The sequence below is a fragment of the Lingula anatina genome, chromosome 2 (genome assembly GCF_051362555.1).
Source record: "Lingula anatina isolate TDL-2025a chromosome 2, LinAna3.0, whole genome shotgun sequence".
Lineage (NCBI taxonomy): Eukaryota > Metazoa > Brachiopoda > Lingulata > Lingulida > Lingulidae > Lingula > Lingula anatina.
This window is the reverse complement of record NC_141768.1, coordinates 26,542,805-26,559,659: the sequence shown is the minus strand read 5'-3', so window position 1 is coordinate 26,559,659 and position 16,855 is coordinate 26,542,805. Positions and strand designations below refer to the sequence as shown.

At 36.4% G+C, this 16,855-nt stretch overlaps 1 protein-coding gene across 2 annotated transcripts; it reads right to left on the bottom strand.

The window, feature by feature from the left end:
* Positions 1–811: 811 nt before the first annotated feature.
* LOC106158836 (uncharacterized) lies at positions 812–12,741 on the bottom strand. Of its 2 annotated transcripts, none has more exons than XM_087003906.1 (7): positions 12,616–12,741; positions 6,336–7,259; positions 4,729–5,251; positions 3,903–4,507; positions 3,465–3,627; positions 2,970–3,138; positions 812–1,107 (listed from the first exon to the last, which is right to left on the bottom strand). In XM_087003906.1, the coding sequence occupies exons 2-7, from the start codon at positions 7,242–7,244 to the stop codon at positions 921–923; spliced, it is 2,556 nt and encodes an 851-aa protein (XP_086860032.1). In that variant the 5' UTR covers positions 7,245–7,259; positions 12,616–12,741; the 3' UTR covers positions 812–920. The 2 variants fall into 2 exon arrangements, with proteins under 2 accessions (XP_086860032.1, XP_023931395.2); XM_024075627.2 differs by lacking the exon at positions 12,616–12,741 and adding an exon at positions 9,313–9,457.
* Between the last annotated feature and the right edge of the window lie 4,114 nt (positions 12,742–16,855).

The following is a 16,855-nucleotide window of genomic DNA, read 5'->3' as shown; positions in this document are numbered from 1 at the left end:
TATTGTCTACAGAAAATGATGCTAGCAAAATGCTTATGCCATTAAAAACTTGTTACTGAACAACATTCAATAAAAAGAAATAGCCTTCCATTTTCTGAGAATATCATTCTAGTTTGCATCAGCATTTATGATTCAACTACAAAAATTGCTATAATTCTACAATACTTTCTATTTAAACGAATGCGAAGGAAAGTAGCATCATGCCCCAAAACTCAACCATGATTTTTAAAACATGGTATTTAAGTTGTAAACCTTTATTCCCTCCACCTCCCCCCCCCCCCTCGTGTTTAAAGTAGTACAAAATACTTTTCCACTTGATAGTAATTCAGTACTTCACAACAACTGTTATATCTTCAGTTCAAAAACTTCACCATCTACAAAAACTTCTTGTGCTTCACAGCATAAACAATTCTAAACTGTATCCAAAAAAATGTCACATAGAAATCCTGTCCACTGGAGTTCCGTCTTGAAAACATTTCATCAAAATTGATGTCATAAAATCACTAATAAAAGTTGAATAAGCTTGAAAGTATTTCAGTACTTTTAAGAACATCAATCACCGGTGGCTTCAAAAAATTCTTTTCAGCTGTCAAAAAAAAAAAAAAAAAAAAAAAACTAGACATAAAATGACAACAAACATTTTATATTATAAAATACTTTTTAAAAACTGTAATAGTAACAATTTACTGATGTCAAATGTTTACAGGAATCATTTTTAACTCTTTGTAAGATTCAAAACAATTTTTGGAGTGGAAACTACAAGTTTGTGTCTTCCATGTGCTATTTCCACTTTTTCTAGAGAGAGAGACTATTTAATTTATAATAGTAAAAATAATACTTATATAAATAAAGCTGCTGATTTTTTAAAAGGAAACAAAAAAATAAAAGCTTAAAAATAAAATCACTAATTGCAAAAAATTTCATACTGGATTTTTGAGAATTCTTTTCTGTCTAAAGTCATAGACATAACGACAAATGAAGACAGTTTCTGGATCCGCCCCTACTGGAGTTCGTCTGCACTTGACCAGGGGAATATCTTCAGGTTCTGGTACTATTGAAGGTTTCACATATAACTGCTCTTGTTCCATGCGCAGTCTGCCCTGATACCTGAAATACACAGCTGAACATTATTGAACGATTTCAGTGACCTATTTGTATTAAGTACATTTTTTCTGTTGGTTATTTTCCAACTTTCAAAAGCAACACTTTGGGACAAGAGGATCTAAAAGCTGACAAATGATAAAATGTTAAGTCTTTTATTAAATAAAATATTTCACATAATCTCAATTTATTTTGCATCTACCAACCAATCCATGATGGAGTCAAAACTTGTACAATGCCAGTGTAAATGTCAACCAGACTGCTTTATGTATACCGGTATCTCCACACTATTCATTCAGGCATACTACCTAATACTTGTAACTGTCCGCAATATTTTTATTTTTTTTTATACTTGAGTTTATTCTTTGTTTACTTATTATTCATGCAAAGTACATTTTCCATTCTTTCTCTTTTTTTCCTTCCTTGTTTTCTCTCTCTCTCACTCTCTTTCTCTCTCTCTCTCTTCTAATTATGATGTTACAGGCCACTGCACTTACGTAACCGCACTGTCACATGCCTGTACCACACCCTGCACTGAACAGTTTTCATTTCACAGCTTATATAAGGCTTTCTCTCTATTTCTTTTTGCTCACTTCACTTTTGTACACAGAACAACACAGGGAATCTAACAACACTAGCTAACGACACCATCTTAGCTCACCCAGTCGGAGGAAAAGGTAATTATTTCAACGATAACGTAAACTTCTCTGGCTTTTGGGTCTTTCAACATTTTCTATCTATCCTTTTATAATGATGTTAGCACACTTGGTCGGGGATAAGGCAAATTACTTCAACACTAACGTAAATTTCTCTGGCTTTGGGTCTTTGCAATGTTTCCGTCTATCCTTTTTCTTACACTTTCGTATGTACTTCGTGTAAATTGTTATCAATTTTGAGGTTATTTTGTATTTTAATTTGTTTTCAGTATTTCTTTACTTTTCGCTACATTTTTTGTTCTGTTATTTATTTTATTTTGTTTTATTTCATTTTTCTTTCAGTTTTACGTTTGAATTAAATGAAATACAATCAGTATTTGGAGACTTCCCTTTTTGACTGAGTGCAGCTACAATACTGATGACTCTATTTGCTATGCTGCCAATTAACTTAAACTGAATTTAAGCTGAACTTTTCAGGTGAGTCCAAACAAACCGTCAGATTTCACAGAAGAGAAAAAGACTAGTAAAAAAATGATTGCTTAAAGGGATAATAACTCTTCGTTTTGGCCAAAAAATTAATTTTCCTGGAGTAAAGAACAATTTTCCCATACTTACCAATGGTTAATGAATCCATTTTTACATTCAAAATTAGTCCCTGTTTTTTTTTCTAAAAAGTTTGGTTTTTTGTTAAAATCTCTTAAGAGATTATAACAGAGTATAGCTATCAATGGAGGTCACGTGGTTTGAAGACAAGCTCAGATATCAGAATAATAGCTATAACTGCTGTTTTTGTCGTAAAACAGAATATATTTCTATGAGTTATTCACAATGTTTTTATTGTGAAATATAGACCTCACACGAAGAGTTATTATCCCTTTAATATGTAAAATTGTGACAATCCAATCTTCTACAGAGAAAAGAGTATCAATGACCCAATAGGATGATCACACAGCCAGTCACATATCTAGGTATCTGCTCGAGGACCTGCCCAAAGGTTAATGACATTAATTCCCCTTCAGAACACTGGTTGTATCAATTGCAACAACGGATAGTGGCTGCACTACATTATAAGTCCAACCTTCGGTATCTTTTTCCCTTCTGTGATATCACACTACTGGATATATCAGAACATTCACTCACTGAAATAACCAGACAGCTTCCACTACCAATTTGAAAGTGAAAATGTGTCTGTAAAACCTGTATTTCTTTTACCTGCAGTACTCGGCAAACGTCAGAACATAACACTTGTCATCAATACATGCCACACTGTTTTCATCTCTGTGCTTCGAAGCAAAGATCTCGTTGGGGACAGTCTTGGGTAGTGAGCAGGTCTCGGTGTGCTCAGGGCGATAATACCATAACACACTCATCATCATCTCCTCTAGAACAAAAACCAACGATTTTCCAATTCAGTTTTTTCTTTTTAAAAATTACACAAATTGTCTACTATATCATGAATATGTGTGAAAGTGCTAATAGAAAATCTTAATGCACAGGGTACAGTCTCTAACATAACCATCCCCTGTATCAGTCATCGCCTGAAAATGAGATTTCAAAACTGGCAAATTGGTTAAAATCTGGCAATCAAGGTTTTGTATACCAGTTGTAGTAATTACAAATTACATATATGAAATTTTTAAAAATGAAAACAAAACAGAAATGTATCAATATTCCACTATAAAATATGTTGATCATTAGTATCCTTACTGTCTTCAGGCATCTCCCAGAAGGCAGCAATTTTGGCTACATATGGCAAGTCTGTCTTCCTTGGTCCAGATTTCAGTAGAACACAGTCTCGAACACGTATTATGTCTCCATCATCGTGTTTGATGGCAGGATAGCACATCCTACGAACTGGAGGATTGTCATCCTGACATAAAGAGAAAAATATCAGTAATCTTGCTGTAACATTTTAGCCAATGCTGGGTTACCCAATATGTTTGGCAGTATCTTAAAATTTGCACATTTTAAACTTAAGTATTGTGCAAACGTAAAGACTGGGATCAAAATACCAACAGCAAACTGTATCTATATATAGAGTCCTCTTTTAAAGCAATTCACAGAATTAAGATTTCTTGTACATTTGAGAAAAACTGGTTTAATAGTCTGTTAAATGTTCTTTGGGCAAGGTTTATTTTCACTTACTATGCTTATAACACATTTCTCTTCTGGTGGCCCTTCGAATTTCCAGCCACTGTAACTTGGTTTGCGTTCCTGCTTTTTGTTCTTTTCCAGATTGTCATTTTCATCCTTTGACTTTCTTTTCTTTTCCACCCTTTTTCCATCTTTGTCATTCTTCTTTCCATCTTTGTTCTCAGACTTCTTCCCATCTTTTTTCTCTTCTTTCTTTTTGTCTTTCTTCTCTTCTATCTTCACGTCCTTCTTCTTTGCTGGTCTTGCTGTCTTGTCATTATTTTTGAAGTTCAAATAACTTTTTTCGTCTTTTTTCAAATTCCCTTTCACTTTCTCTTTTTCTTTCTCCTTTGGTTTTTCCTTTTTACCTTTGGATTTTGTCTCAGTCTTTTCTTTTCGTTTATTCTCTGGCAGTGCCCAGGTGTTGCCTTCCCTCGGCACTTCTGTGGGGTTATTTCCGACCTGCTGGTTGGATGATCCTGTCATTAAGGTGGGTTGTGGACTTGCCATGGACTTAACATTAGGTGGGATGTGTGGAATGGGGACTGGTATCCCGTGGGACAACACACAGGAATCCGGGACTGCTTGTATTAATGGACCAGCTGGCTGGTAGTAACCTTAATAAATAAAATTACATTGTAAAAAAATGAATGAAAAAAAATGAAAAATGAATATAAATGAATAAAAAAAAACTGCTAAGCTACTATAGAAACTTCAGTTTATTCTAAAGGAAAAACATGCTGTATTCAAAAGATAGTTAATACAGAGGGTAACACAACTTCATCCATAAACTACAATTATGTACTTTTAGTGTATAAAATCCATATTTCATACTTACATGCATTTGGATACAGTGGCGGTGGGGCGTGAGCAGCATAGTGGGGTGGCACACGGAAAGCACTTCCCATCTGCCGAGGCGAGTACATCATCAGTGTACTAATACTCCCCAGGCCCCCCAGGGTGAAGGACTGGCACTGTGTGGTGCTAGGGATGATGGGAACCCCAGGGTACCCACAACCAGATGGCAAACACTGGGCGTGGCTTGGCGACCCCTGGCTGGCAGAGCCTGGATGGCCAAAGTAGCCTCCTAGTAAATGGTGACTATTGTGAGTGCTGCCACCTATAGGCTGAGGCTGAATGACTGCAGTTCGATTGACTCTGTGAAATGCTGTGTTTTTTACAGGTGAGCATCCCCTGTCGTCTGTTGTCTGCTGCACCATTGCCTTGTTGGTCCAGTGGATTGACCCATCTCCAGATGAGAGCCCCACTTGGGAGTGAGCACAAACAGGGAAGTCACCACTGGGAGATTTGGAAAGAGGTTCAAGTTTGACCACTGGCTCCAACTTGACGTCTTTCACAATCTGTGAAAACACAAGATGGTAATAAAAACTGATGATAAACAGTAATGCCAGTTATGAAATCTTTTACATTTGTCCCGTGTCCCATCTCCAACATTTTTTTCTCTGTCAAGAAAAATTTATCAATAAAAATTAAATGTGCCTTTTCCAGTTTTGAAATATTCAGCAAATCTGGTCACAAAACTAGAATATGAAATCTATAGCTACCAATAAGCATTTTCAATACATTATAGAAACTTCAGTATCATTTTAGCTAATGATGTGGGTGTCACAGGGATACCAACTCTGAGCATTTCATCATATTCTGCAGGCCCGTAGCCAGCAATTTCAAAAGGGGGGTTCGTTTTCTGAAAAAGTGGACCTTTTTCCATAAAAACATCATGTACCTAGAGCAAATTTTACCCAGAGTGGACCTTTTTCCAGCAAAAGGGGTGGTTCTTTCGAACCCCCCATACCCCCCCTGGCTACGGGCCTGTTCTGTGTACACATTTATAGATTTCCATTGTTGTTATTGTTATTCTCTATTTGATAAGGTATTAACTGACAACTCAAATGATGGCAATTATGTTAGAATTTTTTTTTTTTTGCTAGGGAAGCTGCTACAAAACGTATGTCCTGCATCCTGGTTAATGATGTTATCTATATAATAATAACCCTACATGTGACACAAAAATATTCAAACAATCGACAGGAATTCCAGTACCATTCTCACTTTCATCTTTAAGACTGGGCTGTAAGTAGGTTCAATATTGTACTTTCACATTTTGAAAAGAAAAGGCTATAGAATTGCAAGTTCAGAAAATATTAAAATCATGATGAGTTTTGCAATGAATAAAATTCTCTTCCTTTCACCATCCCCTTTTCTACTCAGCAACATCAGACAATAGGTTTCAGTTGAATAAAATATATATCTTGCCATATGCTACAAAAATTTAGCTTTAAAGATCTGTGAAAATGCTTAAGTGAATCACTGATCAATGCTAAATTGTTATACCATTTATCAATTCTAGAATGAAATTCAGATCTGGCAAAAAATTTCTTGGCAGACAAATTTGATAAGAGAAATTTAACCCAAATCAGTAATTACCTCTTTTATTTTTTCCTTCACAATCCCTTCATCCAAACTATTTTTAGAGTTTTCCGATCTCCTTCTTCCTTGTTTTTCCTCTGCTGCGGATGACAGGTCTTTTTGATTGTCTTCAATCTTTTTCTTCCTTTTAGGTGAGTGTTCTTTCTTAGGACTACGAGGTTCAGATTCGCAACTGGCAGCTAAAATTGCCTGAGCATTCAAACTAGCCAGACGTCTTGAATGCCGCCAGCTTTCCCAGTCACCTTTGGAAATTATTTTTTTCTTTCCCAACTTAGAGGGAGAGACACTGCCATCTTCTATTTCAGAGTCACTTCTCCGTGAGTCATCACCATCTGTGAAATTTTTGTGAGACTCCTTTTGATTTGCCGAGACACCTTTGCTGGGGGGGTTCCTTGCTTTTGAACTGTTTTTGGAATTTTTTTGCACTTTGGATCCTTTTTTCACAGGGGAGTTGACTCTCCTTGCACAATATTTTTTCCTTGCTGAAATCAGTTCACTGTCTGTCACATCACTGTCACTATCACTCCCAACTGTGTCTGATCCCGTTGAATGTAAGTTTATTCTACCTTTCCTTCTGGAACCATCTCCTGTTTGTCTCTTCTTCCTGTCTTTTGACCTCAACGTCACAACCTGCAGGAGCTGACTTCTTGATTCCTTTGCTTTTGATTTTGCATCTTTTCCTTTTTGTGGCAACTTATCTCCGTCTATCACAGAAGAATGCCTTTTTCCTGCTTTGTTTTTTGTCTGGATAAGAACGCTTCCTGGTTCAGTGTCCAGTTTCAGTCTTTTCACTGGCACCAGCTCCTTCTCAAACAAAACATTGATTGTAGCTTGGGCATTTAAAGAAGCCTCCCTCCTGAAGTGAAAGGGGCGTGACTGAATGGCTTTCCTCTTCTTTGTCGCCATGATTGTCAAAATGTTCTGAAAGAAATTATAAAGATAAAAGAAGACAGTGACACAGCAGGATATCTTTCATGTGTTTTAAATGGTACCTTAAAGACATATATAGCTTGTTTTTGAGACAAGCATCAAATCTGACATAAATTTTATAGATAAAGACCACTTCCACATGTCAATAACTTTGTTACATCAAAAAGAAAAAATGCTCTTGCCTCTTTCTGATCATAGCCATTTTTCTAAATACTAATTCATTGAGAAACAATTTAATCAATAAAGGTCAGTATGACCAAAAGTTATTTTTTCTAATTACATGTTTGGATATCATGTTATGAATGAATATTAAAGGTGAATTTGATTATAATAGAACATAAGGGGACAAGACTGTAACCACAATCAATAGGGCTTTGCACACTGAAAATATGAAGTACTTTTTATCTTTTCATCTTATAGCATCATGCAAAATAAAATGAAATGGAAAATTTAGTTTGTAAACTGTTCATTTTCATTTCACATTGCTTACTAGTAAGGGTACATGTACAATCAGGGTTGGACTAAACTCCTATATGACTGTCTTTCACTGACTAAATGTGTTTGCACAAATATCTAATTGGGTAAAAACTGCAAAATCAGTTTCTCAAATTTTTGCTCCTTATCTGAGCACCCACATACAGCATTTTAACGCCAATTTATTAATACCATTGAGTACTTTAAAACCTTACCAGCAATTTTTGAAGCCTTAGTTCAGATTTCATTGTACTTAGAGGCTCATAACTCCATGATAATAAGGCTTCGTTCACATGCAATGTCTATTTTCTAAATTCTATTTTCTATTTGCGCTATCTTATGATCACGGTCTGTGCCCTGGATATCCCGCCGCGTAATTACTGGCAGCGCGAGCTGACTTATAGTAACTGGCTCGCGCTGCCAGTAATTACGCGGCGGGATATCCAGGGCACAGACCGTGATCATAAGACATGCCGCAAATAGAAAATAGAATTTAGAAAATAGACATTGCATGTGAACGAAGCCTAACATTTAAACCAAAACGATGGCAGGGAATTGAAGCCTATACATTTGTTCTCACCTATGCCAATTTTCATGATAAGATCTTGTTTGGGGATGAAGTAACACTCCAAGGTGCTTATGATTATTAAAGAGATATTTGAACACCAATAATTTATATTTTGGAGGGAATTTTAATTGTTTTTAATCAGCAAAATGGTAGATGCGTTTCTGAATAATAAGTTACTATAAAAAACTCATTTTTATATTTTGATGATAATAAGCCCTGTCAGAAACCTTAACAATCCAATTTTTTCTAACATGATAACAAGTGCTATGGGACAAATTATAAGTGCTAAATTCCATAAACTCAAATATGCAGTTGCAAAGGTCTGAGCATATAAAACACAAACAATGCTTTCAATATAATCTAATATTTTTCAACTTTACCTAATGCCACAAATAAATCTTTCATTTTGTGGTTTCAGGCAACTTTTTGTTCTTTTCAATAAAAATAAAGAGAGATATTCTTACTCCATCTGATATTGAAAAATATTATTGCCACAGTGATACATGTACTTTATGAAACAAAATTACCTTCTTATTGTCAAGTAAAATGTCATTTGGTGTGAGCAGGCATATCAGCTTATCTTAGGAAGTTGATAATGTGCACATATGGCATTGGTTCACCATTGAGAAATGAACTTCCTCGTGCACTAGTCTGCCAATGTATTAATCCGGGTGCTTTTGTGTGCAAACTCATAACACACTGAAGTGCAAAAACACTGCTGTAAGGCTGTCCCATTCTAAAGAATTCTAATGAAACATTTATATCCTACGATTAGTCTTAGGTACTGCAGAACTTCTGTCAAATAATCACTGAATTGCCAACATAACAGTCACTCTTTTACTTGGATCTTATGTCATCTTTCATAAAGTTAAACATAAACTTTTAAGACCAGCGAGTTCATGCCAACCATTGTTTCGAGTATTGACTTGAATACAGTCAGGTTAACCATCCAAGGACTAAATTCTAAAACCTTTAGCTCATGGCCCAGCTAATGAATTTTACCTTTTTTATACAACTGTGTCGGCAAAAAGAGAGACTGCTTTACCACAGGTATTCATCTATGAATGTCCAATGTGTTAAGCGCAGTACTGATACAACTGTCAGGCATGCGACGCTATATAGTGTAGTGCACTTCCACTACAAAGGCCTTTGTGTCACCATAATTAATAGTAACACCATAAGCTTACAAGGGCCCCCTCTTTTTTCCTACAACAGCAGGACCCCTTACTATTAGGTTTCCAGAAACTTGAACTGTTGACATTAAAACATCCATATCCTGCTGAAAACATTTAATGAAATTAATAATTAGCCAACAAAATGGACACACATTAGGAAAATATTTGGGTAAATTCTGTAGAGCAATAAGGTAAACACAATAATAACTCTGTGTTTTTCATAAAGGGTGAGTCCTTGAAATCTTACATGTAGAAAGAGGCTACCCAGAACAAATATACTGTGAGTTATTTAAAAGTGTGAAATCCTGATGTTAAATTTCAATGAGAGATTTTACAAAATGATACTGGGTTACATAAATGACCATATTGTATCATGGGCATATAAAATACTTTTAAATCAATAAATTGGAAAAAGAATCTTTTTCCACATCCTTACTTGCAAAATTATGGATTAAGTGCCTTGTGACTTTTTAAATTTTACCATGAGTAAAATGTCTATTTGGGTGCTTAAAATGAGTCTTGATACACAACTCTTTGTTGGGACCATCTGCAAAAAGTGAATAAAAGGTAAAGGTATCCACAACTTTGACAAAGTATATTTTACTCACAGAAGGCTAAAAAAGGTTGATTTCAAAGTGAAGGATTATACTACCTACAGACTATTATGCCTCACCACAAAAGCATCCTCCCACCCTTTATTCCCTTTCTCACAATTACCTCTCTAGTAAAAGTCATTTTTATTTTTAAACAAATGAACCCAGTTCAAAAGTAATACCTGGCCTAGTCTGATTCAGTACATACTCTCACACATTGTGTGTACATTGTAGGTCTCATATAACTTATTACTCATCAGTGGGGATCCTGCACGGACAGATCAACACAAAATAAATTTGTTGTTCTTCTGGTACTTCTTTGGACGGTTTAACAAAATAACTTGAAACCAATAATAAGTCAAAACTTTAAAACCAAAAGAGAAGAACGCATTATCATGCTGAGGTTCTTGTGTAAATCTAACCCTGATTGTCAATACCTTTTGGCTGCTTGACTAGCATTCTCTTTTATGTGCTGTAATGTATTTTCAAAAAACAATAATATTCTTCAGTTTTGTACAAAAAAACTTAAACATAATGACATTTGGTAAAAAGTAACTTGAAAATGCCTCACTTTGGAAGGCACTGCATAATTAAGTTGATGTGTATAAAGATATTTCAAAGAGGCATCCTTATGAAGTATTGAAATGCAAGTGTTCAACCTTTTCCTTGTTTATCTCTTTTCAATTTTCATACTAATTTGCAACAATCTATACATTGCATCTCACAAAGAATTTCACAAAGAATTTCATGATTATTTCAGTGACTGCCTAGACACCTTCATGAGGGAATCGGTCTGCAAGTGTTATTTATAGTAGCCTCTACCTAAGATGTACAGTCAAAGTCTCGACAACCACACCCTACTCAACAGAAATGAAAGGAACCTCTCACATAAGAGTTTCCTTCCGAAATATCAGGAAGACTATATGAGAGCCCCACTGTCTGGCCAGCCATGTAAAACTTAATTACTTTTAAGGGACATTCCAAGGAATTTTCTTGCTAAGATGAATTTTCCTGGAGAAAAGAGCAATTTTCTCCTATTCATGAATAATCGCTTGAAACTCGCAATGTTTTAATCCATTTTTGATTTATTACTTCAGTTTAAATGAATGACCAGTCATTATAAACAATATCTACAATATTGCAGATTGTCTCGTTTTCACACAAGAAAATGGCAGAATGTTTTGTATCGCGGTCCTGTGCCCTATATAATACTGATGTTGCAAGCTGACAATGGCTATCTGAGAAGTCTGGGAAGATAAAAATGACTCAAAGCACACTTCACGTAACTTATTATTTTAAGGATTCTATTGTCTTTATGGTCTGAATTTGGAAATATAAAAAGTTTTACATAATATACATATGACAATGGGGGATTTTCAAGTGTGTGAAGAGAACCTCTAACAATTCATTTTGGCAGGAAAAACACATGGAGTTGCCCTTTTAATAAGAATTGGTATATAACACCTACTGTATTTTAAGTATGGGGATAGGTAAAAGAGGGGAGGATGGCACTGAAATCCTGCAGGTACCTGTAACTACAGTAACAAATATATCAGATATACATATCTATTGCATTCCTTGTTTCAAGTTTCAAATGATACCAATAATTTCATTAGCATCTATACCATTGATCAATGATGATATTAAATTCTTCCAAACATTGACTTAGAGGGGAAAAAAAGACAAGACAAATCAGAGATGTAATTCATAAAAAGTGTTAAAACAGGGCTTTTAAATTAACTAATGCTGAAAAAGTTGGAATATAAGTTTCTGATTTGCTTGTCTTTTAAAACTTGGTATTTCATTGCATCGAAAGTGAATATCTGACTCGTTTTACATGCACACATATTCAAAAGTACATTTTCATTGGAAAATCCAAATATTTATTTTTCACTTAAAACTAGAAAATACTATTCGTAATATATTAATATTTTTCACTCGAACAACACTTTCTATCTGGATTGCAAAATTAACATCAATTTTGGAGTAGCCTTGGTCATCTTCTTTCTTCTTTTACTGGGGAAAATGAACTTTTACAACTTCCAACTTCTGCTAATTATCAATATCTCCACTCCTTTATTCAAAATGTATGGTTTTGTCATTGATATTAATGTTATGAAGATAATAAGTAATTAGTAATATTGTTATAAAGAAAAAATACATCACTACCACCGCTCCACCATCAAAAATTGTATATATTGTAGATCTAAATGTTAAAAAAAAACACAATTCTGAAAAATGCTGAATGCACACACACAGACACACCATGGCATCATGTTATTTAAATAGGGTACTGGTTGAGACATATGTCACCATAAAATTTGACTTTGAAAACGGACAAATTTCGCATCAAGCTCTAAATTCCCCCTAAAATCAATACACCTTAGCGAACACTATCGTACGTCACATGGAGTTGCGGTGAATCGAAAAGTAGGTCACACATTTACAGCTCGCTTTGCACTTGGCGTTGTGAGACTTTTCGCCAGGTCGGTTTGACAACTTAACATATACGCTTTGAAAGCACTAAAATTACTCACATCGCTCCGATCTGGTGCCAACAGCCTGTTCAGTCCCGCTGGGCGAACACTTCGTTGCCATTTTCCCTCGTAACAGCGCAAATGACGTCAAAGGTCATCGGGTCATATGATTTAGCATCCGGGCACCTGCTTGATATCATACGCAGTTTGGGAAGAAAGAGTAAATTGTTACTGGAAAACTGAACATATAAAATATCTTAGACCTAAATATATTTTAATAGTCTATGTTTATATATTTATATCAACTTTGAGCTAAAGTACAAGAATTGTTTTTGAGCAAACACAACAGATATTTAACAAGACCAAATGAGAAAGACCCAGTGGCCGCACTCCCATCTCTAAACTTCTACATTTAGGCCTATCTTGTCGTATCAAAACATTCGCCTTCAACAAAAAGAAGGAATATTCCCAATTGCTGCTAAATCGTTGCCAAACACATGCCGCGGATTACTTCATTCGCTTCCTTTCCTCCACAATTCTCCTAATATGGTCTTATAGGCCTATCTTAGGGGATATCGTGAAGTTGATTGAATCCGCCCCGTATATCTCTCCCCCTCTCTCTCTCTCTCTCTCTCTCTCTTTTCAGCATTCGGAGACGACAGATCCAAAGAGAAACATCTCGTCGACAAAGAATGACCAATTAAAAATTGGTGTTTACCCTATGTTTACAGGCCATCTAGCTGTGATTTAGGCACTGTTTATAGGCCCTATAGGCCTATAGGCCTATGTATGCTAAATATTCATACACTGTAATTTCTGCACTAGACTGAGCTGGTGAAAATGTACAGAGATAAAGTAATAGCAACAATAATAATGATGATGATAATAATAATAATAAAATACATAGATGAATAGCACCAAAGTCTATGTATAAGGCTTAGGGCCTACTAAACATCCGTGGTTTTGCAGGTTTTCATGTGCCCAGTACGATATGCGCATCAGTGGCGCATTATGGCTTTGACAGGGGGGTGGGGGTCCTGATTTCTGATTTAAAAACTCACCAAAAACGTCTACCTGAATCGTAGTTCTAAACCGTGCCAAATGGCGCCATTTGACCTCCAAAATACCAATTATTTTCGGTGCCCTCGAGCGTGCCCCGAACCGGACGCCTAGGGGGTGAGGGTCGGCCTCGCAATCCAAGGCCTGTCAATCCCTAAAAAACCGGACCGCCCCCCCTCCCTTCAAAAAATTCTGGATCCGCCCCTGCGCATCAAGCGAACTTCTAATGACTATCCTTTGGTTCCAGATGAATCCGGACTTCCTTCTCCTTGAAATTAATTTGAAATGGGGATAGGAAATTCTTTATATCAATTAAACAACATCGAAATTACGTAGCCTACATCCTGCAACTCTCTACAGAACGCCTAATTCTTGTTTTGACGGGGATACTTTTTTTGTTGGGCAGAACTTGAGCTGTTTTCATTGTACCTGTCACTCCATAAGCGTTGTTTAGGACACTTTATGGATTGAAAACGTTTAATTCGCTCAAGATTGCATTTCATGACATATCCTTAGATTCTTTGCCTAGAGACGGATACGTAGACAATTCGCAAAATGCTATATACATCAATATACTAGTAGGTTATTACATCTCACTCGATATCGATGTAAGCCGTCGTTTATTAGACTTAGAAAATGTATTTGAAGACCATTTCTACCCATGGGATATACATGTAGGCCCATATAGGCTTTTCTACTAGAAGGAATGCGTACGTTCTATGTCGATGACATTAACAAGTGACATTGTTACTGGTTATTTTAAAATCGTTGTAATGATATCATTTCTAGTTTTAATGTGTAGACAGCGTTTCCTGGGCGGTTGATTACAACACGCCCGTTTGGTTTTAATTAGGACTGGTGGATCACAGGTTTTAATCACCCTGTCACTGCCGTTTCCTATCGTAAGAAGCCTGTGGAGGGAGCCGTTTTACATACATACAGATATAAACAGGGTGGTTTTAATGGGATGATCCCTATTATTTGTTTAAAAGTTTTTTATTATTTTGGACGAGAAAATATTAAACGTGCGTTTAACAATTTAATACATTCACACAAGAATAGCTAGTTTACTATACACGCTGAGTAGCCTACAATCTGTTTTATTGTATAAGTATGTCGATTACACTAAAATCTGCTTCCCCCGTCAGCCCGCCCCGTCGCTCCCCCGGCCACCACCCCCTATCCTCTGATATCAGTTTTGATAATTTTGTAACAGACTTCTAACGCACCCAGTGGTCAGAGACTACCCCCCCCAAAAAAAAAAAAAAAAAAAAAAATTGTAGTCTAACACACTGACTTTCTCAACCTTGACCAAAACCCGTTGACAAACATGTATCCAGACAGAAATGCCGTACTCAGGTAGACAGTAAAAAGACACAGGATGCCTGTGCCCGATTAAATCGTTCTCCTGGTGCTGTTAACCACTAGGGCTTCGTCATTGCGTTGAAGTTGAGATATAAAATGTTCGCTTAGTTGTATAGTCCTACCATCCGTACCATCTTTTGTTGCTGAGTCTCACATGCACCATGTATCCCATCGGACAGCATTTTCTCGAATTTTGAATTCCATGCAAAAGATGTCGCCACCATATAATCAGCTTTGGTAGCCAATAGAAAAATCAATCACTTATGTCTACCTGTCGGCTGACCTGTACCACTCCGCCCTGCATATTTCAAAGGTAATTGTGCATAAACAGGGTAGTGGACACCGGTGTAGCCAAATATACCTCTTCATTTTGTATAAATTGGTGAGGGTGGAGTTGGTGGCACGAAAGTAAGAAAGGATCGTCGAAATGATTTTAGCAGCCTTATACTATATCTCCCCTTAGTCTCGTTCTTTTATTTTTGAAGCAAAACATTCAGTGTAGTCCCATCTATCCGGTTGCACTATGAATGAAATTAATAAAAAAAATAATTAAGTTTTCTAGGTGAATTCGATCCCCTCGTGGATCGCCTTCGTTGGGTAGGCCTATAGACTTTACGGTAAATTGCATCAGTTGAGGTTACTGAGAATTGTGGTGACTTATTAACAGCATGTTATTTCCTGGAAAGCCAACTTAAAGCATCCGTTCTGTAACCCTCCAATATATTTCCAGGAAAAGTAATATTTTTTTATTTGTGTGTGGCAATAACCGTGTTTGATCTAGTGCTCTAAGAAACTGAATGTGGCAAGTTGTTTGATTCCAGCGCACGTCAGTTTGTCATGGAATTATAGAGTTGATCTGAAGTACTCATGGATGGACTTACAAACGGAATAGATCACCGAGTGTGTGCGGGGCGTTGAAACTTGCTTCTAGAGAAATTAATAGTAAAACACCAAACCCATCAAATGCGTAGTATTAATGGAGGCGTGGTGGCCTCTTTTCAACCTTATTTATTAAAGACGACTTCTCACGAGAAGTCAACCCACGACAGATTATCCAGCAGGCAAGTACTTACACCCAGCAGTTATTGTAGTGGAAAGTGAGTAAGAGATTCATTTCCTCTGAATAAGATACTGGTCTTACGCAGGCTCCTCCGCAACACAAGAATTGTTTTATTTCTCATGACTTACGTGAGAGGGGAAATTGACCCAAAAGCGCCACATTTGGACCAAATGTGAATAATAGATACACCAACTACGTACACATACTTAATGTTATAATAGGCCTTGGACCCATTACACACGATTATACCATTCCACAGTATACAGCCCCCGCCCTCCCCCAATCGAAAATACATATATGAATTTCAGTACATTCAGTATTGTTCATCTCTTCTTATCTAAAGGAAAAGAGAGAGAATATAAACAAACACTCTACAACCTTAATTGTCTCGAATGCTATTGGTACATGTAGGAGTAAAAGCCACGAAACATTTTACGGAGGATAAAAGATTCTATGTAGGGGGAAATGTTGTGTAATGGCCCATTAAAAACATCATGTAGTGTAATGAGAAAAAGCAATGCGAGCTGTACAAAACCGTTGGTTTTCCCCCTAGGACGCTAATACGTAGGGATACTTGCACTTTATTCTCGGCTTCAGAGCTTTGACGGTGACTCTCTTCTTTTCCAGCATATAAGATGCCCTACGTCATCGGCATGTTAGGTACAGAGGACATTTTTCCAATGGGCTCTTAGACCAAATTTGAGGTGTTTGGATTCAAATCTTAAGTTGGATATTTTCGACACGTTAATTAGCCACTATGCAGAATGAAAATATGGAGAATTAAAAAAATAATAAACGGGCCGGTCACGTTCTGTT

Excerpts from the sequence above, each read along its gene's own strand:
- LOC106158836 (XM_087003906.1), bottom strand. The coding sequence starts at position 7,244 with ATGGCGACAAAGAAGAGGAAAGCCATTCAGTCACGCCCCTTTCACTTC. Across the intron at positions 4,508-4,728 it reads GCCACTGTATCCAAATGCAT|GTTACTACCAGCCAGCTGGT; the intron begins GTAAGTATGAAA and ends TTATTTATTAAG. Across the intron at positions 1,108-2,969 it reads ACGTTTGCCGAGTACTGCAG|GTATCAGGGCAGACTGCGCA; the intron begins GTAAAAGAAATA and ends TGTGTATTTCAG.